We start from the raw sequence: 24,171 nt of genomic DNA, 5'->3' as shown, positions 1-24,171 counted from the left end.
GTGTAGCGTCACATTTTAAATATCTTTTTCCATTTCTCCCATAATAAAAGTGATGTTCTTTAAAATGGTCAGAGCAAATAAGTAGATTTTTCACTGAAACCTCATATAATTTCAATCCAAGAGCTCTTATCCATTCGCCTCTTCGAATTGCTTTCCTAGGGATGCTATAAAATAGGTAGGTACATTATTTCTGAATACTAAATTTAAGCAACTATCGAAATGTTATGTACACATAACATAAGTTACGCCACTGGACCATATTTATTTTCTACATAATACTTACTTGTGCAAAGAGTGGTTGGGGAAATTGATCTTATTTTTCCCACACATAAACCAATTTCGCACCATTTCTTCTCGTTTTAAATCCTTGATGAACTCTATTTAATCACTCTTTGACGTAAATTACCCAAAAATGAAAATAATCACTCAAAATGTCGAAACACCGGGTCCTACGACTGCGCCTTGTTTACATTTCCCCTTACTACAATGATACTATTCCGCATTTCCCCTCTTTAACGGTGTTGTTATGATGAATTTTTCATTAAGTTTTCTTGTAATTACCACCTTAACTTCTTATAATTTTTTTAATTTAAAATTTCAACGCATTTATTTTATTGACATTTACTTGTCGCTTACTACAAACTGAACAAGATAACACTAAATACTCTGATGGCTACCCTTTTCTTCATATTTTCTTCTTCATATATAGCAAATTGAATATTGAGCCGGCAAAGCAGCCTCGTGAGTACCTACTTTTATACAGACTGTGAATCAATGTTGCTCACATTTAAAAATGTAAACAAATGAATCTGTTTAATCTGAGGTAATAATGTATATTTAAAAATTAGTTTCTAATATTACGTTTCTTATTTAATATATTTTTGAATTGGCAACATTTGCCCAGTCGATCTGAGCCCTGACCTGAAAGAAAAAGTGAAACAATTTTCCAGATTTTGCTAATAACTTAGAAACGATAAGCTTTAACGTTAGTACACCTTACAAAAGCTAGCTGTAAAATCTGACGGTAAATTCAAAAATTTAAAAAAACGGTGCACCAATTGAAATAACCAAGTTATTGATATTAACAAACATGCAATTTTGCATGCTTAATGGGCGGTTCATGAAAAACTTTTCGTAAAATCACTTATGTCAGCACGTAGTTTGCTAAGTAGTTACTCTTGGAGGTCCAAAAACCGATTTCAAAATTCGCAGCAATTAGAGTAAAGCACGAATTTCTGTGGAAACCAGTTGTCAAAATGTTCATGTTTTTTTTCCAATAATTCGCAAACCGTAAATTTTTCAATTAAAAGTTTTGAAATAAACTTACACTAAAATTTGGCGATAAATCCCAAAATAATGAACCACTAACCAAATTTAATTTACCAGTAACTACCACACTTTTTGACGCACCTCGCATATTCAAAAGTAATTTTAAAATGTGCACCTTTGAAACATAAACTTTCGTAGAAAGTGTTTTCTTCTAAAGTTCAACCGTGTATACTAAAATAAGCAATGATACATTTTCAATCAAAAGTATTTTTCTGCTTGGAATTAAAGGTTTGCACGACGGACGAACGCTGCTTGCTGTTCCACTTTAGAGCCAAATAAGGATGTGAGATAATGTAATGTGTAAGTCATTTCGGATTATGTTAATATCCATAAAACACCCGTAAGTGCCTTTCCATTTAAACAAGATAAATAAAATAAAAAATGAGATAAAAACAATAATTTTCCACGATCATTCTAACAGCCATAAATGCCCTCAACTACTTTATTTACGACACATTTGCTTTCTCACCCATGAAAGGGCTCTTAGAGCCCTTTTACACGAGGATACTTTTACCCGGCAACTATTGCTTCGGATACTGGTTTAACATAGAGCCTTATATGTGGATAGTAGATACAAAAAATATTGTCAGCAAAGAGTGGGCAAAATTTACGAAAGCTTTTGCAATGATTGCAGAAAAGATAGAAACAACGGAACAGTTATCGGAAAAGTAAGGAATTTGGAAGCAAAGCTGATCGACAGTCAGTTGAATATTAAATACAATTTGTTGTTTTTGGTACCCCGAGTGTTAGCCAATCCGGGTTTTATAAACTTCTGCTATCGTTCTGCTTCGATTGCGGGTATCACGAGATATCCCAGGTTTTTCCTGGGGGTGGTGCATAACCGAAATTTACAGTTTAAACCACAAGACTGAGCTAGTACTAACACAAGTATGTACTTTTACCAAGCTTTTAATATCAGTAATGAGATTAAGATTATTGCAATTGCAGCGAAATTCAGTTCGTTTGGTTCTTGATAGAAAGGAAAGCGATAAGACAAGTTATTATATTACAGCAAAATTCTCGAATTTTTTTAGTGACTAATGTCGGTAGTCAGGATTGTGTGAAATCGCTATTGTTCTAAAATGGGGAATTTTGCATCAATTCCAGTTTACGTAGAACCAATCGAAGGTTGGAAGGAGACGGCGATTATAATTTCTCAAACTCGCCCAACTCCACAGGAAAAGAAGTTAGACCCCGTCTCAAAACTGATTCAGGTGAAAGTGACACCGAATGAAAATGTTTTAAATGAACTAGCATTATCATTGGGCGAACAACTTTTACACACATTTCCTGTAAGACCGTACCTGGAAGAAGAACTGTCCCAAACATCTTATGAATTTACTGCAAACGCTTCATTATTTAGAGTGAACATAGCGGATAACTTTTCAATCACCAAAATTAACTCAGTGCATAATATTTTTAACTCCCTGCATTGCCGACTAGCAAAAGAAAAGTATGATACAGTTTACAAAGAAGGATATGACGAAACTTTCATGTTTCACGGAACAAAACAGGATTTTTTAGACGGAATTTGCACTTTCAACTTCGACAGATCTAAGGTATGTATCCAGTTAGCTTTGCTTTTATGGCGCTGCTGAATCTTACTTGAAGAGTACGAGATTTTTTTTAATTGCCCCTCAATTTTAGTGTTAAGCAGTAATATATATTTATATAAGTATAAGTATTAGCATGCATCCCGGCAGATATTTGCTAAAAAACACATTGCAAACTCATATTGATGGGTAGCTTTTCATTATGCTCTTCAAAACTAAAAATTAACAACAATGTCGAATATGCATATATTCTACCATCTTTTTGGTAACCCTAAATCTGTCCATTCTTCTACGCGAGAATCCAGGGTTTAACGCGAGGCGAGGAGAGTTAAAGGCGACACGGGAACATCTGATTACGGAAGTCAGAGAGAAGAAAACTGCGCATCAGGTATTAGTTTGAAGAAGAGCTATTTGTCTATCAAGCTATCAACTGTTCAACTATAAAATTCTCATTTAACATCAAGCGGCGATATAGGATCCAAACATTGTTATAAACTGTGAAAACGAATGTAAGCAATTCTGTGCCAAATTGGACAATTTTGGAGACTCAATGGACAACTTAAATTCCAGTTGTGAAATGACCCGATTTTTTTTCTATTTGTATTTTAAATTCACTTGTTATTTTTTGCTTTTGCGAATATTCCCATTTTTGAGATTTTTTTGTACGCCGTACATATCCCACACAAAACATCCACGTATTGACTGACAATTTTGAATCAACCTGTAAATCCCCGGATAAAAAGAAACAGTTTCAATATCACATTTCAACTGCTCCAAACACTATTTAATTGTGAATCAATTCTGGTTTCAGATAAGAAAGCACAAGTTCGGCTGTGGAATTTCATTCGCCACGAAACCTTTCTATGCGACGCGATACCATCATGATAACAAAAGGAGACTAAACAAAGTAATGATAATAGCAAAGGTACTTGTAGGACATACATTCGAGATAGGAAACCAGACAATGACCATTCCGAAGAAAATGTGCTACACCTCAAAAAACTTTCCTCAAACGGTCATTGTCAAATACGACGATCATACATTTTTGCCGGTGGCTATTGTTCATTACCAAGGATTTCACGACGATTGAATAGACTGGCGAAGATAGATAACTATTGCAGAAGCTCTAATGTCTTCAAGCAATGCAAGTAAATGTTAAATCTCCGTAAACTTGTGAAGTACTACAAGTACTACAATAAATTAAACATAATTGTGTTAGTTAAATATTAATCAAAACACTACCAAACTTCAACATCAATATGAACAAGCCAAAACGGATTGCAAATGGATGGATACTGATTTTTTTTTAATAACATCTATTTTATTCGGGCAAAAGTAACAATTGCCGGCTAAACTGATATATTAAATTTTATTTATACAGTTGCCAGTATTAAATTTATCAGATACACCAAAGCTACAATACGAGAAAATCTATATTGGTATTTAACGCGTTCCAAATAAGCATGGCAAAGAAATTATTAAAATTAACAGTTTTATATATTTTTTGTTTAGAAACAGAACATTTATACATAATCAAGTAGAACAATAAACGCACTGAATATTTTATGGTGTAATAGAGATAAACACAATATAACCTATTGTAGATCGAAAATACTTGGAAATTGCTACAATAATTAAATGCTTTTTGATTTTCTGCAGCAGTAAGTTTATGCAAGACAAGAATTATATATAATCCATTGCTATACCGAGAGTATTTTTTTTCATCCCACAGTACCTAACTATTGTTCCTGAACAACCAACAAGCTCGACCATACAGGGTGAGTCAGCAAAGCGAGACCTCCTCCTAGATCGTACAAAAATATTTACAAGATGACCACACTTCCGGTTGCTTGCTTATTTTAAATCGAACACCCTATATATTATTGCATTTTTTAATTCTACTCCAAAAAAATTCTAAATATATTTCATCTATAATATCCTGTATCTGACCGTTTTTGATATATTTGAAATGTTTTCTAAAAAATGAGAGTTGTATTTCTTGTTGAAAAGGACTTAAGTTAATGGAATTTACAGACTATTAATACAAAGTGTTAAAAAAATAAGTCAAAATGGCGCTGAGAAAACCTCACAAAATAAATCTTTTCACATGGAAACCTCCCGTTTTGAAAATTTTATCATATTTAGTATTAAAAATAAGAAAAATAATAATAAAGTTGTCTATTCCAAAAGGGGTTAGTTTTCGAAATATTGTCAATTTAACCTTCTTAATAAATAAGCCTTCTTCATATGGCTATTTTTAATACAATCCAATGTCAAAGGAACGCTTGCAGCTCTCAGTTACCTTTTGAAAACAATTAATAATCTTTATCACACTCTGCAAAAATAATAAATAAGTTTTAATAATCTTCGTTTGAATCAATCAAACGTTCGGGCATGATTATTAGGTGCAAGGGTTCCTTTGACATTTGATTGTATTAAAAATAGCCATATGAAAAGGTTAAATCGAAAATTTTTCGAAAACTAAACACTTGGAATTGACAACCTTATACAAACTTATCCTTATTTTTAATACTGAAGAAGGCAAAATTATCAAAAGTAGGGATTTCCATTTAAAAAAAATGATTTTTGGCCGTTTTCTCAACGCCATTTTAAAACTTACTTTTTAAACCCTTTGTATTAATAGTTCCAGTAGTTCGGAAGTAGGTCAATTTCAACAAGAAATGCGACTCAAACTAAGTAGACCATATTCGCTTATAGAAGAAAAGTATTCGTGTGGCTGCAGCTGTCATTTATCACATAATATTTCAAATATATCATAAACGGTTAGACTTGGATATAGGATATTCTACATGAAATATATTTAGAATTTGGAGTAGAATTCAAAAATGTAATTATATATAGGGTGGTCCATTTAAAATAAGTAAGTTAATACCGACTTCCGGTTATACCGGCCATCTTGAAAATATTTTAGACTGCTTGCACATTCGGCACACTTCCCAATTTTTGAATTTCTTCTAATTATAATTTGCCAGGTATCGATCGCGGCGGTTCCCGGTGGAACACCCTGTATAAGTGTAAACCACACTCCAAATAAACAGGATTCAATCATTGGGACTTGGGACAAATGATTGTTATTCTTAGATTAATTTATTTCTGTATCTTTGTTGGTTTGTCGGGAAATAATATCTTTGACGCTGCGATATCAGTTATTAGTATTGATTTTTTAATAATAATTTTAAAAAAATAAATGGTTTATTTTGTCAATTTTACGACCTCGAGTTTCGCATTGATTGAATATCAAAAAACGTGTTTATTTGCTTATCGTTCTAAAAAATGGTTTAAATTTCGAATTTTGAGCTACTGAATCAAATGTGCACCATCAATTTTTCTCTCATAACCGTCAAAAAATAGATATAAGCAAAAAATTCTGGAAGAAAAATGAGTAAAAAAGTCAATAAATTGGGCTGCAACGACCATAAAGATTCAATTTTGATTTAAATTATAGATTTTTTCATGTGTGTTGAGCAGCTGAATCCGGAAGCGCACGTGTTTTATGTCTATATGATTTCTTATTTAGGATTTTAAAGAAAAATTGTAACGTTTTTTCATATTAAATTGTATTTTTCCCATTTAGAAGACATTTCTTACCACGTTCAGGGCTATGTCAAAATTCCAACTGATTTGCAACAATCTGAATGGTTTCTATTCGATTTTTTTAATAATTTTTTCTTTGCTTAATTTTTTATAAGTTAAGATTAGATCATTCTCCAATTTTGTCATGTCCTGCGATATCGCAAAAGTTTATTGTCTCCTATTTTGTCAAATTTTTGGAAGTATAATTATTAAGCACAAAGATCTATTATCCGGAGATTTTTCCTTCAGTTCGTCTAGTTTGATCTTCTTCGATTCGAGGCAGCAGTCTTTGGAAATTTTTCTTCTCATAATCGTGAGTTACGTACGTTTGCTTTGTGATATTTTATAAGGCTATTTTCTCGAACGATTTGATAATTTGTGGATCATATTGCGCTGAACAAATGAGCGTTTTTCAAATCGCTTACGAAATAAAAACTTCTTCACTATCAAGGTTTTGTTTCTTTTATATTCAACTGTTTTTTACCCATTTAGAACCCTTTCTTGCTCAAAATCACTACAGATTTGCGTTAAACTCAATTGCTTTTTTCTATGTTATATTTTGAATTAATAATGTTTTTATTATAAACTGGTTCATATTGTCTACCTTTGCCATTTTGTTATATCTATCTCAAGAGTTCTTGCTGTTTTACTTTTTCAATAATTTTTGTGTGCCAATACACAAAAAATATTTCATTGCCTCCAATTAATCAAATAAAATATCTTAAATTTATCTGCATAAATATTTTATCAAAAATAAATGTAGTGACTCAAATAATCTAAAAAACTACTTAATATTGGTGTGCCAGAAGCTGTGCGAAGGTCCAACGAAATAAAAACTAGTTTTAGCCGACATTATACATACCTACCTACCTGAAAATCGGTTTGCAGGCGTGCTTAATAAAGCGACGAAAATTGTCGAAGTATTAGACTCCGACATCAAGAAACGTTTTTTTTTTATAAAGATCAACGCATGGAATCTAGATCTATCTAGAGCAAAATTTCAAAATTACGTTTAATTTTTACATTCTCAATATTGCAACTTCAGAACTAGATGAAGGATTTCAAGGTTTCTAAAAATATAGCTAATCTGTCGGCTTTTGAAATTGAAATGAAATTGAGAGATCGTCAATTTATGTTATTAAAAAGGATAATTAATATGCTATTCAAGATTTAAAATGCATATTTCCTCATTTATCTGCCCTTTCCTCATCCACTGTAGTTGGTGTTGAGCTATAATTTTCGCTATTAAAATGTATTCAAGCTTACTTAAGCTCTATGAGCGATATAAATTGGTGCTTTCGAATATACTTTCTTCATTTTCGAATGATATTTGTTTTAATTTGGATCAAACTGATTTCATGAAATGATGCTACAAAAAGCTCCCTTGACATAGCAATTTTTAAGCATTATGGAAGAAAATTCTTAGACCTGAATTAGAAGACCGGTTTGATCGTCTAATTGCAATCTATAGTGATCAGTCCAGGAATGACAAACAATATTTCCTTGATTCTAAATACCTAATTTAATAAAATACCTATTTTTAATTTATATGTTCATTAGTTGACTGGTACAATCGAGCATCAAAAATAATGTAATTACCGAAAAAAACCCAAAAATTAATGTTGTTTTGTCAATAGCTGTGCAAATTTTCAAAAGAGTTAAACTATTGTTAAGAAAGAATGTATATGAAATTGGTTTTGCAGACGTGCTTCATGAAGTCACGAAAATTGAACATTTATAATATTTGGTAATACAATCGATGTAGCCGTTCGATATCTGGCAAACTATAATTAGGAGAATTTTGAAAATTGGACGGTGTGCTGAAGTCATTCGGGGCAAGGGATCTAAAATATCTTCGAGATGGCCACACTTCCGGTTATACCGGAAGTAGGTATCAACTTGCTTATTTTAAAAAGAACACCCTATATATTATTAAATTTTTAAATTCTACTACAAATTCTCAATATATTTCATGTATAATATCCTATTCCTAAGTCTAACCGTTTTTAACATATTTGAAATTTTATGTAAAAAATGCAGCCACTCGAATAATTATTGACTTTTCCTATAAGGAAGTATGTGCTACCTAATTTGAGTCGCATTGCTTGTTGAAAAAGAATTACTTTAATGGAATTTCGCCCAAACATTCTTAACAGACAATAACTTGCAGGGGGCAAATGTTCATATTCGATTGAAGAAAATTGTTTTTTTTTCAATTTTCAACATTTTTTCAAAATGGAAACCGCCATTTTTCGTAATTTTATCTTATTCAGAATTAAAAATAAGGGTAAGTTTGTGGAAGGTTGTCGATTCCAAAAGTGTTTAGTTTTCGAAATATTGTCAATTTAATGTTTTCATATGGCTATTTTGTTGCATCTAATTTTAAATTCTGTCACTCTTAGTTGCCTTGACGAAACTTACTAAAACCTACTTAAAATCTACGGTGCCAACTGATGCTTTCGAATATACCTATTTTTTTATTTACAAGAAACCGATTTAGTTGACTAACCTCCAGTTAATCAGGCAAGATAAGTCGATATTTAGTTTAATTTAATTTTTTAAAACCGTTTACCTCTGCTATTATTTGTTTTCTTGAACTGCATTAAGTATATGTAGCAAATTTGTGTTAATTAAGTTCTTCTTTCTATGCATTTGCCAATCAATAATTATTTATACCTAATTGCACTTTAAAAAATATTTTTGTTTTATTACTTTTTCAAATTTTTGAAAGACATTCCAAAGTATAATGAAATTGTGCTACAACACTTTCATTTATGAAATCTCAAAAGCAGTGGAGCCGGCAAAATTAGTTCTTGCAACCGGACAGCAGCTGCCTGCTCCGCCTTGCTTCCTACTTGCTAACTCTAAATTATGTAATAAAATTGGCAACGAGAAATTTCGAATGAAAAACTTTTTTCTGCTTAGAATCGACGGTTCTTACGATGGTCGGTGCTTATATTCCAAAAGTCCCGAGTCGAGTTAGCCGTAGTTTTACGATTTTACAGCACTCAAGAAGCGAAGAAAATTGAGTTATAAGAGTTGAACTTATTATCGTTGCTCTTTAGAGCAAAATAAGAACGTGGGATATGTAATATAAACTGAAACGAAACTTTAAGAACCATCACATGCAAAATTAATGAAACAGACTTAACGTATTGCAAAAGTAAATGTTTTCCGTGATCTCAATGTCTATAATTCGGATTGTGGAAACAATAATATCAGTAAAGCGTCGGCTATCGAAACCTTTTGGAAATAGATCTTATGAGAATTAGGTTGTTTGAAGTACAAGGTGAGGACGCACGTAAAATCATTCGAATTCGCCAATATCTAACGAATATTCGAGTATTCAACTAGTGAAGAAATTCTAAGAACATGATTTCAATATGATGATCAAAAACCATGTAAATATACAGGATTTTTCACAGCCACCCCCTCTACAGTTTCAAATGGTATCATATCATGTGTTAAACATCGAATTTCTTGATGCCTCCATTTTATGCGAATACATAAAATAAATCATTGAACGAACACATTTCTTACAAAATAAGGAAATGCTTGTAGAATATGAATAATGTATTTTATAAAAGTATACAAAGTGCATATAAAGATATTTGCACCTTGTGAGTTTGATAATGTTGGTGTATTCGAGTACTCGATTATTCGTATATTCGAGTTATGACTAGACATAATTATTCGCTTTTTGAATATTCGAATACTCGAATTATTCGAGTGGCAGTGGCTATCTGAGACTCGTATCAAAGTTTAATGTACCTGTTTAAAATTTCTAAACAATTAATTTTCCTAATTGTGCCTGAAGTTTTAATTTAAACAATGGACGACTGGGGTGTCCGTTCATTTTTCACGTTCTCTGTATAATTCCATTAGTTTCAAAACATTTTCTTTATTCCACTGATCATTTTCCAACTACTTCTTGTACAGAAAATAAGGAAAACTGCACGACCGCCACTGATGTTTACTTACAATAAAAACCGCATATTGCAAATCTGGACGTTGCTACATGTTAGTATCACATTGTTGTACGATTTTTCTTTGATCTTTATCGACCAAAGATGGATAGCATGTAGCAAGATAACTAGCAGGAAAATTTGCTTTATTTCATTATAAAATCTCTAACATGCTGTATAACTTGGCTATAAAGCGTTATATATCCAGTGTGGACCCTGCTTTAAAAAGCTTTTAATATTAATCGCAAGATTAAAATTAGTGCAATTACAGCGAAATTCAGTTCGTTCGGTTATAAATAATATAAAAATAGTAGTATAAGCTTAAATACAGGGTGACCAGGTGTGCCGATGTTGGCGACAATGTTTTTTTGAATTGGCGATTGGAGATTTTTTTGGCGATTTCCCTTGGTTTGGTAATTTTTCAGCTTTTTATTAGCCTGATAAAAAATAGCAGTATAAGCTTAAATATCTAAACGCTTATATCTGAAGCTGAAGCTTAAATCATAAGCCTTAGCATATTAAACCCTTAGGGGAAGCGACACAATATATGATTTTAGATAATCGAATAATCGAGAGATATACCCGCCAAAAGATATGTTTATAAAAATAAAGACAAATTCTTTAAATTCGTATTTAAGGATAACGATGCATTTCAATGCAGATAATATATGATGTTAGAATTTTAATCCTACAACTGATATGATTAAAGATATTACATCGAACGTAATGTATCAAGAACGAAATTCTGATAGTAAAGTCAAAGCGATTGACTTAGAGCAAGTAGTTAGACCTACTTCGAGAATTTCACGTTCCCTGCATTAGTACAAGTGACTTACTAGATTTTTAAAAATTGTTTATTTGCCTCATTTATATATGCTAGCCACACAAGTCTACATATATAATTTAAATTCAACTTCTTAGAAAAAAATAAGTTTTTATTTAATTTAAACCGTTCCACTTTGTTTTTATTGGTTTACCCCGTTTGAATTTACTTGGCGCCAGAACTGGCGATTTTTAAGTACATTTCTCAGTCTGGTCACCCTGTATAGATAGAAAAAGAAGCGATAAGATAAGTGCAATTTCAGCAACTTACGAAATTGTTCAGTTGAGTTCAGTTGACGAATATCGGTAGTCGGGATTGTGTGCTACACGCTAACTCTCTATTGTTAAAAAATCGAGAATTTTCCATTAGATCAGAAGAAAAGGAGTTAGACTCCATCTCAAAACTGATCCAGATGGAAGTGACAAAGAATCTAAACTTTTTAAATGAATTAGCATTATCATTGGGCGAACAACCTATACACACATTTCCAGTAAAACCGTACCTGGAAAAAGAACTGTCCAAAACATCTGGTGAATTTGCTACAAACGCTTCATTATTTAGATCGAACAATTCGGGCTTTTCAATCGCCAAAATTAATTCAGTGCATAATATATTTAATTCCCTGCATTACCGACTAGCAAAAGAAAAGTATGATACAGTTTATAAGGAGGGATATGACGAAACTTTGATGTTTCACGGAACAAAACAAGATTTTTTAGACGGAATTTGCACTTTCAACTTCGACAGATCTAAGGTATGTATCCAGTTAGCGTTTATGTTTTTTTATTCAACATGCCCCTCAAAAGTTTTCGTCAAACTTTATTAATTAAATTAATTTTCATTTTTTAAACCGCGTGATTTAAAATTGGTGTCTTTGCTTTTATGGCGGTGCTGAATCTTACTTAAAGAGTACGAGAATTTTTTTTTTATTGCGCCTCAACTTTAATGTTAAGCAGTATTGTAAAGTATTGTAAATGATCATTTGGTAAAGTATTAGCATGCATCCCGGCATGTATTTGCTAAGAAACGCATTGCAAAAGCATATTTGTGGGTAGCTTTTCATTATGCTCTTCAAAACTAAAAATTAACAACAATGTCGAATGTGCATATATTTTGCCATCTTTTGGAGAGTCTAAATATGTCCATTCTTTTCAGCAAGAATCCAGGGTTTAAAGCGAGAGGGCGGCATGGGAACATCTAATTGCGGAAGTCAAAGAAAAAGAAACTGCGCATCAGGTATCAGTTTGAAGAAGAGCTACTTGTCTATCAGGCTATTAACTGTTCAACCAAAAAATTCCCATTTAACATTAAGCGGCGATATAAGATCCAAACATTGTTATAAGCGAATGTTAAGCAATTCTGTGTCAAATTGGATAATTTAGGAGGCTCAATGGACAACTTAATTTCCAGTTGCAAAATGACCCGATTTTTTTCTATTTGTGTTTTAAATTCACTTGTTATCTTTTGCTTTTGCGAATATTCCCGTTTTTCTGAGATTATTTTGTACGCTGTACATATCCCAGATAAAACATCCGCAGTATTGACTGACTCCAATTTTGAATCAACCTGTAAATTCCGGGATAAAAAGAAAAAGTTCAATATCCCATTTAAACTGCTACAAACATTATTTAATTGTGAATCAATTCTGGTTTCAGATAAGAACGCACAAGTTCGGCTGTGGAATTTCATTCGCCTCAAATCCCTTCTACGCCACGCACTACCACCATGACAACAAAAAGAGACAAGACAAAGTAATGATAATAGCAAAGGTACTTGTAGGACGTACATTCGAGATAGGCAACCAGGCAATGACCATTCCGAAGACAATGTGCTACACCTCAAAAAACGTTCCTCAAACGGTCATTGTCAAATACGACGATCATACATTTTTGCCAGTTGCTATTGTTCATTACCGCGGACAACATTTTAATCAAGACGTTCTATCTAATATGTCTTCATATTTCGGTTTAGGTAGCATATATGAAATGATGTAAGTTAAAATGTAAACCTCCGTAAAAGTCCCAAGCCCTATAAGTAATACAGAAAAGAAACTAAAAACGAACATTTTTTTTTTAATTAATAAAGAGTAAAAATATTTCAACAAACATCAACATCAGTATTAAGTAAGTCAGAACAGATTGTAAATGTATTGAAATTGGAAATTTCAATAACATCTATTTTTTATTCAGGAAAAAGTTGTACTTACGGGAGGGAAATCTGATATCTTTAATTTTAATCATGAATAAAGTTTCCAGTATTATTCGTTAGTATTATCGTAGAATTTTTATTTGTATTTAACGCGTTTCAAATGTCAAAGTACTTAATTATTAAGTTTTATAATTCTTTTGCTTTTAAACAGAATTTTTATACATAATAAAGATGCACAATAAAAGTATTGCATATTTAAGTTAGATATATTTTTTCGTAGAACCACTTGTTTTAGAAATAGTTAGGTGTTTTCTGATTTAAAAAAAAACTGTAATAAACAGGCTGGAAGACATAGCAACTTTGTGGAATAAATTGCGACATGCATGATTCCTTATTAAAAAGGAGAAATAAATTGAAAGTCACATATTCATATAACATGGTTTATAGTCACAAGTGTTTCGCCTTAATTTAACACCGGAAATAGCCAAAGAAGCAAGCACCGATCACACGCAAAAAACATAGCAAACCTTATTCTACCTAAGGCTAATTTACTGTTCAATTATAACAATTCGGCAAAAAACTGAACACTATCTATCTACTACATTTCCACGCAAACAAGACCAGCATAGGATGATTTCCAGTTAGTCGGGCACAATACACTAAAATATAAAAAATTTAGCTATAACCGATAATAAAATTAGAAAATTTTTTATTGACAAGAAAGTTTGAGCGTGTCCAAGACGAATTCAGGATCTTTCGCAAGGAATTCCGACCCCACATTCCACTAGCACATGCCATTAATAACCACTTAGATTAATTAAGTATTAATAATATACATTATGCGGTAACTGATCTTGGCTTTAAGGCGAAACACATGCAACTCATAAATTATGTTTTGTGAGAACTAGTTTACTGCAATCGTCGATAATTAAACACAAAAAATATTCAAAAAATTCCTACATTTGTGCTTTTATTAATAGCATGGTCAGCTCGGTGTATGTGCCAGCTCAACGCGGTGTGTTACCTATTTTTAGGGCACCAGCGGAGCTCGAACTCAGGCTACACGCCAGCAGATTTTCGCTTTTATTAAATTACATTTTACACTTATGGTGGTTTGGTAGGTATTATCAAAGATGGCTTATTGTCCTGTTATTATTACAGCAAATAATAAAACATATCAATAAACACATTAACATGTTGACTGAAATAGAAGAAAAACGTATAACTTTGCTGTTTAATCGGACTCTGATGTATTTATTAAAACATCGGACTGAAAGGAGCTAAAACATGCATGCTTTTGCAATACGAAGCTCCGCCTCATTGTGATTTTCCAGTTAGAGAGTGGTTAAAATATTAAGGCGTACAATAGAATGCCCCGCAGGACTGCAGCCCAGACTGGATCCTCTGGATTTGTTCGCTGTGAGTCAAATGAGAACTGTTTTTTGTAAAACTTCATCTCATATCATCTCAGTGCAACACCTGAAGGATCGAATATCGCAAGAATGCAGACGAGTTTTTCCTCACGTTTTGGACGATGTTCGTGAATAATTTCAAGACAGACTTTTCTACTGTCTAACGAATAACTGTAGACATTTTAAACAATTCATACAATTAATTATAAACATCGAACCCATAAATTATAAGACATTTCGGCGATTAATCAACGTAAATCTAGAATCCGATTTTGCTTTTTCCTACAACTTTGGAAAAAGTATTTCATGCTCTCTAGCAAAATATGACAGTCGATGGGATAAAAATTTGAAATTTCCAAGTGATGGTAGTACTATTAGAAATAAATTAACGATGTAATAGAAGGTCCCTATTGATTCTTTGTATTTTTTATTCTTCCAATTTGGAAGTCATTTCAACTAGTTCGTTTCGAAATTAAAGCCATGCATAACAAATAGTGATAGAACAGCGGAACGTTTTTTTTGGAATAACTAGTTTAATTTGAATGCATCAACTGAAGGCAAAATATTGGCCTCAAGTTGGTTCTAAATAAAATATCAACTGATACACAACAAAAAATCCGATATTTCAATTTAGCGAAAATGTAGAAATAGTCAATACGGACTTGAATACCATGGAAAACTTTAATTAAGGAAAAAATCATGGTGAAAGATGTGGTTGATGGTGAAAGTTCATCACATAAACGATCTTTATTATAATACCGAGAGAATGATAACAGCGAATTTAATGACCCTTGATGTGGAGTGGTTCCTACATATATTTTTGAAGCTACTACGATCATTCCCCTTGAAGTAAGTGGTATATTCTTGAGTATTTTACTCAAGAAGAAGTAAAGTACCAGAACTTTTTGCTTGTTCGTTGAAATCGCTTCTATTTCTTTTGAATAAATTAATCCTTTTTCGAGATTTGTTTGCGTACGTTATTTGCTTACTGTTAGTTTAACAATTATCTTAAGCTTTATGCATAATTCTTCATTTTCGGAGCATAAACCCGGCATTAAAGGAAAACGTTTATCGTCTCTATATAAATACTTTCGTTTACCGTCTTTATTTATCTAAATACTTTCCCGATACAAAGTGCTTTCACATTGGTGTTGATAACAATTATTTTTCTAATTTATATTTGTATTGTATCACTCTCTGATTTGAACAGAAATAATGTTCTAAAAGACAATTAATATGGCCTTTTAGCTAACTAAATAATAAAACTAAGATATATAAAAAGCTTCCATAATAAATTCGTGAATTATCAGCTCAGGAGTAGCAGTAAAAGTACCGATTTTATCGCATTGCTATTAATTCGATTATTGAATTAACTATCAAAAAAACTGAATTAACTATAACTGAATCTCATGTGAAAGAATTTCGAAGCCCCACATTAATTGTTCTAACGTAAAATTACATTCAGAAAAATGGTCCATGTTAAAATTTAAAACGTTGGCAAACTGTAATCGTTAGTAATAACAGAAAATTTAATAGCGGGGTTTGGATAGTTGAATTTTCAGTAGTCGTTATTGAATAAATAGTTCGCCTAATTATGAATACGGACACGCACAGACTTTCAAGTCAATGATGGTTCTAAAAGTTAAAATATCCTGCGTTCATTCCCAACATTATATAATATAATACATTTATAACGGTTGTCTGAATTTTAAATAAAATTTGAGAGATTTGAACAGACATATTTTTGAATACCTAGAGTTTTTTTCTAACATGATTCATTTTTTTCTCGTCAATTGATGACAACTATTAGAAGACTACATGTTTTTTTTACATTATTAGTTTGTTTCGAGTTGGATCTATACATTTGGTAAATTCAGTACAAACGTTTGGTGCGAACTCAAGTGGCGCCACATTATGAGCAAAGATAGTTAGTAGCAAGACAATTAACACGGTTACTTGGAAGCCGAAAGTAGAGCTTAATTTGAAAAACGAAAAATTAAAGTTTACAATGGAGTGAAACTGAAGAAAGATTAAAAACAACACAACATATAAAGAGTGAACCAAGCAACATACTGGGTGGATGTTCAGCCCTATAAGGGTATTAATTTTTCGAATGTTTTACATCAAAAGTTGTAATTAACGATCATCAAAAAATTATTTTTCTTTCTAATAAAAATATATCTGGTACTGTTTTTCCCATGATAAAAGACAGTATACACTTCAACTTTGATAAATTTCTTATTACTTTCTGATGTTAGTAATAATTTTTCATAATATCAAACTTCTTTATTATCTTATTACTTACTTTTGTATATACTTATCTTATTGTTTTTTAGGAGAAACAATATATCATTTGCAACCCTTTGTACAAATTTGTTTTAAATAAGATCTATAAAGAGTAACACACATATGAAGTCTGCAAACATGGTGCGTAGCTGTACATTCATGTCATTAAATGTTGTTATTACTTCATATAGACTTCCTCAAAAAGTTTGAGATCAAGAAAAATATGTGCAAATCCTCTCGATGGTTTATAGCTCTTCGACTTAGTGATTGTTTTTTTTCAAATTTGATACGATTTTAATCGAGTACTTTCTTTCGTATGACTTCGGCAATTGTGACCACTTCAACTTCCTTCATCAACTTTCACATTCTCAGAATAGTGTGAATAGATAAAATAGCACAATGGCTCCGCGTGTCTATTTTCTCTAAGATTTGACCTGTTTAGACAGGTAAACTTCACGTTTTTTTTATTTTTAAGTTTTCAAGAGCATATGTACATTAAAAATGTTCGCTGTTACTGTTTTTCATTAAAAATTACCATAAAATTGACAATTTTCTGTCTTCAAATGTCTTGCTGTTCCAATAGCTTACCAAATCACCCCTGAACTACTAAAACATTGATTACTAACAAAGTCGAAAGTGCATCTCTAAGAGCTAATGACTAAAAGTATGTACTCTAGGAACAGTGGGATATAAACCTAATGATTGCTCGATGAAAATTAACTAGACATTAATAGGATATTAGCATAAGCAAATAGGATAGGAAAAAGGAAAGCACCTACCTACCAGAACACTTTGAATGTAAAACATTCTATAAACATTTTAGACCAGTTTTTCTATTCTTGAATCCCGAATCTTATACAACGGAGTACCCAAAGCCCAATAGCCCAAACAAAAAATTAAATTTTACTCAATAGTAGATATATATTTTTTGCTTTCATTCTCGTTTAAATCAGCGCCACTTTTTATGAGACAAATAAAAACCGACAAAACAATCTGAGTTTCAAATTGTCATTGTAGTAATGGCACCGCAAATGGCTGTTATGGACACTATAAATCGCACTATACCGAGTGGCTCATTTTGGAAGAAACGGTCAAAAGGTGAAATATCTCGTAAATTATAGCAAATAATTGCTAGGGGGAAACCCGAAGGTGATATCATCTGTTAGATGCACAGATTGCTCTGTTAAAGTCTGCTGGAAAAAAACTTTACTTTTTAAAATGTATGTATTTGTATTTTTTTACTATGAAATACGATTCAGCATTTAATTAAAAATGAAAAAGTATTAAGGTGGTAAGTTTGGTTGCTGGATAGCATACATATCCCCTAAAAAGTGGAAAAATAATATATACAGAAAATATGCGTTTGGTACTAAGTGGCGTAGTCTCAAGGTGAATTATAAATATTTCAAATTCTGTTAATTTTATATAATGTTCATACTTTTTGGTTGAAAATTAAATGCTGCATCGGATTTCAAAGCAAAAAATATCCTTTGAATCCCTCCGAATTTTACGCGGCTAACGGCATAAAGACCCGTGTCCCATGCATCCGTTTATACGATGATACAAAAGTGTTTCTATTGGTGAGAGATTTTAAACGTTGGTACGATCCCGATTTCTAGCTGTCCCATGTATACGATAACCTTGGATTGTGAACGATAACCATGCTTGCCGGATTCACAATTTTATCGTTACCATACCGCACTACAACATCGAGTTCAGTTCTACGGCTGAAAAATAAGCAGCAATAAAATCAGTTTTTTTATGAAAATGTCAGGTCGTACATGTAATAAAACCAAATTACGAATTGACGTTCTAAAGAATTTTTAAGAATAATTAATTATATTAAATATAATTTATCTATTGGTTAGTTATATGTAATATCAAAATCGTTTAACGCCTAATTTTAACTCAAGTATTAAATCGTAGATATAACTTAATACAAATAATAATTAAAACGTAGACGAAGCACAATATGCATCGACTTTTTACGATTTTCAGTGGAATTTAAGTGCGTTTTGAATTTTATTACGAAATTAATTTTCGTCAATGTTCCGGCATTCATATCTAAATAAGGTTTCGGGAATAAGTTGATTAAATTCAATCAATAGATATCCAAGCAGATGGAAGTAAAATTGAGGAGGAACATAGATATATTTAGAGAGTACCTTCAATATCAGTGAAAAATCTCCTGATAAACGGTATAACGGACAAGACTACGGTTGTGAGATTCTCGGATACCACTCAGGGATCGGTCCAAAACAATTAAAAAACACTTATGTATGAAATATTGGATTATTTACATACGTACGGGTACGTATTTTAACTGCTCCTATTGTGCCTAATCCATAATAATGAAAACAGAAGCACTTTGTTAATCCTATTTTGTAGTTTAAGTGTAGTTTTCATTATTAAAACTTAAACATAAAATCTAATATGTAAACAATGAATGTGAGGTTAAAAACCATACGACCATCGTATAACGTTAAACATTTTTTAACTTGATACGACGACGGACGAATTGACAGATCTCAAACCAATAGAAATACTTTCGTACCATCGTACAAACTGATGCAGGGGACACGGGCTTTAAACGTAGGATTACGATACTTTTAATGCGCATGCGCGGACTGTAAGCTATAAGTTTTTGACATCAAAACAATTATAACTGCAATCGCCGTCAGGCTCCCAGTTCGGACGGTTAAGTGGTTATTGAATATGCATACGAGATTAGTTTAAATGCACTTAAAAAAAAATCCAACAGAAACGTGTACGTGAACAGTCAATGGTGAATGGATGTATTAAAGATGCTAAGAAATCTACTCTTTTTAATCAATCGAAATCCAGGCACAAGCCATCAGTATATTAAAATTTATTAATAATATGAAAGTACTACTCGTATATTCAATAGGCACGTTGGATTTGATGTTGCCTTTGCACTCCATATGCTGTGAATGCAGAATTGCAGAAGAAACAACATGCACCAATTTTGGAAGGTTAATAGGCCCATAAGAGTAATATATACGGCAGAATATCAACCCCATCAATTAAGAGTGATATAGATAGGCCACTCCACTCTCAACCACCCAGTTGATCAATAGCTAATAACCTGCAGTTAGCGCATGCACATTAAAAGGATCGTATCCCTACGTTTAGCCGCCAGTAAAGAAACAGATAACTCTTTATTTTCACGCGTCTACGTGAGCATTCCCGGGGAATTTGTCTATTTCCGATTGCCTAAAATCGATGATAAGCAAATTCGATATTCCATTTTTGTATCATAGATTACCAAACTCTTGTCAGTTCTGTGTTCGCTTATGATAATAAGATTCTCATACATGTGAATTGTCACTCGCCTGGTGTAGACCAGGTGAATTTGCTCTCATCGATTTTAGGCAATACACAAATTACCCGGGAGTGCTCACGTAGACGCATGAAAATAAGACATATGACTTGACTATCGACGCGCTTGATAACTTCAATCACTTGACGACGTTAGAAAAGATGCTCAAACTTTTGCGAAAAGCACAATTATTATGCATCTTAGCAACAATTTTGCAAATTTGCATGCAGAATTTTATTGTATTGTTTATACCTAAAACACGATTTAGCAGCAAATAATAATAGCAATAAATAAATTAGTGTTTTTGGCTTTGGCCAAAAGTGCTTAATTTGAAGTGTTTTTTAAGGTAAAAAAAGGAAAAACTAAAAATTCAGAGTGAGTCAAACGACACAAGCAAAATTTGTAGAACACATTTTCTTGTATTTGCTATCATTTACGAAATATTTTAATGGTTCTTGATGAAGTGAGCCGCCCGTACATAAGACGCATCATCGATAATCAATTATCTTTCGCAGCTGAAAGTAATTTTGGGCAGAATTTTTTAAGTATTAGATCCAGGTTTACGAATGACCACAAGTTAGGTAATAGACAGCAGATCAAATTAATAAAAAATAATACTTACATACAATTTATGTGGCTTCGATCGGCGCTCCGTCAGTGTACAAAAACCTTCGGGCATACTTGTTCCAGCACTCGGTGAACAAATATTCATTAAAATGGCGAACTTATCAGGTTCGCTTAGTAACGAGGATTTTCCAGGGCCTTCAGCAAACTGTTGTGGTGTAAGTGTTAAAAATCGAATTTTTTTAATAGCGGTACGAATTGTTGGTTGATTAGAATTACTTCTTTCTCCTGATGCACCTCCTACAAGAAGAAAACAATTTCAATATTAAATTTTATAACTAAAAACTAATTCCTAATTAAAAATGTGATTAACATGGATTGTAATGAAATTACCTAACCCATCATCTAGTCTAGGTACTTTCGCACCTGATGTTTGATTATGTTTTGCAGCGTATTTGCAAACCGCTGTAAACAGATCCAGTTCAGACTTGACATTTAGCACATCCTGATCAAGAATTGTTAGAATTGTGCTGAGTTCCACGTCTTCAAAACTTGTTTCGGCCAATACTTCCTCAGTTTGATCACGTATAATCTACAAAATTAAAAAACATAAATAAAAAAATAATTATTATAAAATTAAACTAAAGTTCTTACCCGAATGCATTTGGTCAGCAATTGCGGTTCTTCAAACAATTTAGCAAATTCGTAAGCTCTACAAGCATTTTTTGGGTACAGATCCGACCATAAATACGTTGTACATTCTTTTAAAAGGTGTGGCAGCATGTACTTCTTAGCCCCATAACATAATTCGCAAGCTTGGTCAAATGATGTCAAATTAATTTTGTCCGTGTAAATATATCTAAGAAAATACAAATTTACTTGGTAAAACAACGAACAAATGAATCAAATAAAATAACTTTTTAATATATATTTCTGTAACCTATCGGTCCGATGATACAAGGGGACCGATACATTTTTTAAATTAAAATGTGCAGCAAAATTCCATGTATGTTTTCATCCTAAGTTCATACGATTTAAATGACCGCACGGCCCACGTGCAGTCGACTTGTAACGTGACGTCAGACCAATCACATAGCGTTTTCGCATGAGGTTAATTTGATCAGATTTGAAAGCCCATTAAATAGCAAAATAATTAATTTTCTATTTGTACTAAGTTTGTATTTTAGTATGTTTTCAATCAAAAATAAATTGTATACAAAGGGCCGATTCATCGCAATTTTAACAATTCGCTCTTACTTAAGCAATTGCACGTAAGTAATGAAACTTATATGGCGAAATAATCCAATCAATTTTCTTTCCAGGCTTTCAGTCAAAGTGGGAAATAAAAATTTTAGTATCGTTTATTTCATAACGTTTCGGCGCGACAACCGCGCCATCATCAGACTTAAAATTCATACAAACTAAAAACACCGATTTACAATTAAAATTATTATATAATAATATATATAATAATAATAATAATAATATGTTGTACAAAAAGTAACTAATTTATAAAGCGTTAAAACATCTGAAAAACTTACCTCCTGAGTGTTTTCTCAAGAACTAATGTTTTAACGCTCTATACATTACTTTTTGCACAACATATATTTTAATTGTAAATTGGTGTTTTTAGTTTGTATGAATTTTAAATCTGATGGTGGCGCTGTTGTCTCGCTGAAACGTTACAAAACAAACGATATAAAAAAAATATTTCACACTTTGACTGAAACCCAGGAAGGAAAAGAATATAATAACAATTACACGCAGTCAGGAAAATAAATTTAAAAAAATTCTCACTCAAGAAGAGCTTTGAAAGCATCGGGCTGCACGTCTAAAATAGCAATTGGATCTTTCTCGGCCATGCCCCCAAAAAACATTGCCTCGAATACTGGACTGGACATTGCGAGGAACAATTTGTGGCCCTCTAAAACTTGCTGATTGGGTTCGGAACCAACAATAAACCGACAATCACTCCATATTCCAGTCTCAAGCAAGTACTGACCCCTTTCTTTTACCAGTTTCCGGCTAATTTGCCAGTCACAAGGAGGGTTGGGACCACTCATCTACAAAGAACATTTAGAAAAATACACAATTTTGCTGCGGATTAAATGGTGAGTGAAGGTGTGTATTAGTGATTATTCAAATAAACAATGTTTGCCCTATACAAAGTATCTACAAAATGGATTCGTAGGATGAAAGCATGATGATTTTAATGAATTTGTTTAATCCAGAAGTCAAGAATAAGAAACAGATATGTTTTGTTGGGGCGACAAAAGAAAGGCCGGTAACATTTACTAGATACATCCTTAAAGAAGGCGTCAGACATATACAAATCCTACTATACATATATATTTTTTATGAAAGAAAAGTATCTCTACAGGCATTAGTTCTTGAGCCATTGGACAATTGAAAGTTTAAGTTCGCTGCACCTCTAGCAAAGTTTGAGGTCTTTTCATTTGGATTGGTAATAGGGTGATTTACTTATATTATTATTGGTTTTTGATTTATAAGCTTTGTCAGACAAATGTTTATAACTATGCTTTTAGACACAGTTGTTGAAATATTGTACAATTTTGAGTGTTCTATTTTGTATTTGAAATAGACCATGTTAACCGAGTTGTTGTTAAAACAGTAATCATTCAATACGGGCTATTTCAATCATTTACTCTAAAACTATAGTAGTAAATATGATGTCAATGCAAAATAAAAAATATTAAAAAAATTCTGTGGGAATATTTTAAATGGTAACGTGTCACTCTTTAAAACTGCTATTTCTTGGATACAAACCTCTACAAATTTATATTGAGCTGTTAGAACTATGCACAATATGCAGTTTAATAGGATTTCCTATTTCCTATTGCATAAAATTAGTTTTATAAACACAAATATGACGTCGCAGTCATACACTAAAGTGTTGAAAACTGAATGTCAAATGACTTTTGTCAAAACGGAATTGTTTATAGTTATTAGAACTACTCCAAGGCTATCTACTAGAGAGGATAAGTTAAGCGACACTGCTCGCAAAGCGTATGACGTACTGTAGCCCCGTGCTTTTGCGCGTAGAAGAACTCTTTACAGATAATGCAAACGTAATAAAAAGCAGGATGTGGTTTTGACATGTAAAAAATCAATAGAACATCGTCTCGAAATTATTATT

General features: G+C 32.3%; 3 protein-coding genes and 1 long non-coding RNA gene across 5 annotated transcripts in view; 2 read left to right on the top strand and 2 right to left on the bottom strand.

Annotated features, from left to right (window-relative positions):
• The window catches only part of LOC109540311 (BTB/POZ domain-containing protein 6), a 35,054-nt gene extending 11,099 nt beyond the window's left edge, over positions 1 to 23,955 (bottom strand). The window contains exons 1-5 of one of the 2 annotated variants that reach the window (XM_019908648.2): positions 23,802 to 23,955; positions 22,812 to 23,077; positions 21,669 to 21,873; positions 21,441 to 21,606; positions 21,073 to 21,314 (exon numbers count right to left, since the gene is read on the bottom strand). In XM_019908648.2, the coding sequence (XP_019764207.1) occupies positions 21,073 to 21,314; positions 21,441 to 21,606; positions 21,669 to 21,873; positions 22,812 to 23,077 (879 nt within the window). In that variant the 5' untranslated portion in view covers positions 23,802 to 23,955. Of the gene's footprint in view, positions 1 to 21,072; positions 21,315 to 21,407; positions 21,607 to 21,668; positions 21,874 to 22,811; positions 23,078 to 23,801 lie in introns of both variants that reach the window. The other variant, XM_019908647.2, reaches the window with a different exon arrangement.
• On the bottom strand, positions 39 to 838 carry LOC125503775. Its single transcript, XR_007281057.1, has 2 exons — positions 284 to 838; positions 39 to 164 (listed from the first exon to the last, which is right to left on the bottom strand). It is a non-coding gene; the product is annotated as an uncharacterized LOC125503775 (long non-coding RNA).
• On the top strand, positions 2,404 to 4,571 carry LOC125503774 (protein mono-ADP-ribosyltransferase TIPARP-like). The gene is made up of 2 exons (XM_048664592.1): positions 2,404 to 2,888; positions 3,694 to 4,571. Exons 1-2 carry the CDS (start codon positions 2,412 to 2,414, stop codon positions 3,970 to 3,972), a joined length of 756 nt encoding a protein of 251 aa, XP_048520549.1. The 5' UTR covers positions 2,404 to 2,411; the 3' UTR covers positions 3,973 to 4,571.
• LOC109540313 (protein mono-ADP-ribosyltransferase TIPARP) lies at positions 11,409 to 13,671 on the top strand. The gene is made up of 2 exons (XM_019908650.2): positions 11,409 to 12,018; positions 12,920 to 13,671. The coding sequence occupies exons 1-2, from the start codon at positions 11,677 to 11,679 to the stop codon at positions 13,256 to 13,258; spliced, it is 681 nt and encodes a 226-aa protein (XP_019764209.2). The 5' UTR covers positions 11,409 to 11,676; the 3' UTR covers positions 13,259 to 13,671.
• Positions 23,956 to 24,171: the final 216 nt, after the last annotated feature.

This window comes from Dendroctonus ponderosae, unplaced genomic scaffold (assembly GCF_020466585.1).
Source record: "Dendroctonus ponderosae isolate FM_Combo_2020 unplaced genomic scaffold, Dpon_F_20191213v2 Dpon_F_20191213_3, whole genome shotgun sequence".
Taxonomy (NCBI): Eukaryota; Metazoa; Arthropoda; class Insecta; order Coleoptera; family Curculionidae; genus Dendroctonus; species Dendroctonus ponderosae.
This window is presented reverse-complemented; position numbering and strand designations above follow the sequence as displayed.

Bases quoted from the DNA above. Each gene is read 5' to 3' on its own strand.
- LOC109540313 (XM_019908650.2), top strand. From the start codon at position 11,677: ATGGAAGTGACAAAGAATCTAAACTTTTTAAATGAATTAGCATTATCA. The intron at 12,019-12,919 runs GTATGTATCCAG...TTCTGGTTTCAG, and splicing joins TCAACTTCGACAGATCTAAG to ATAAGAACGCACAAGTTCGG.
- LOC125503774 (XM_048664592.1), top strand. From the start codon at position 2,412: ATGGGGAATTTTGCATCAATTCCAGTTTACGTAGAACCAATCGAAGGT. The intron at 2,889-3,693 runs GTATGTATCCAG...TTCTGGTTTCAG, and splicing joins TCAACTTCGACAGATCTAAG to ATAAGAAAGCACAAGTTCGG.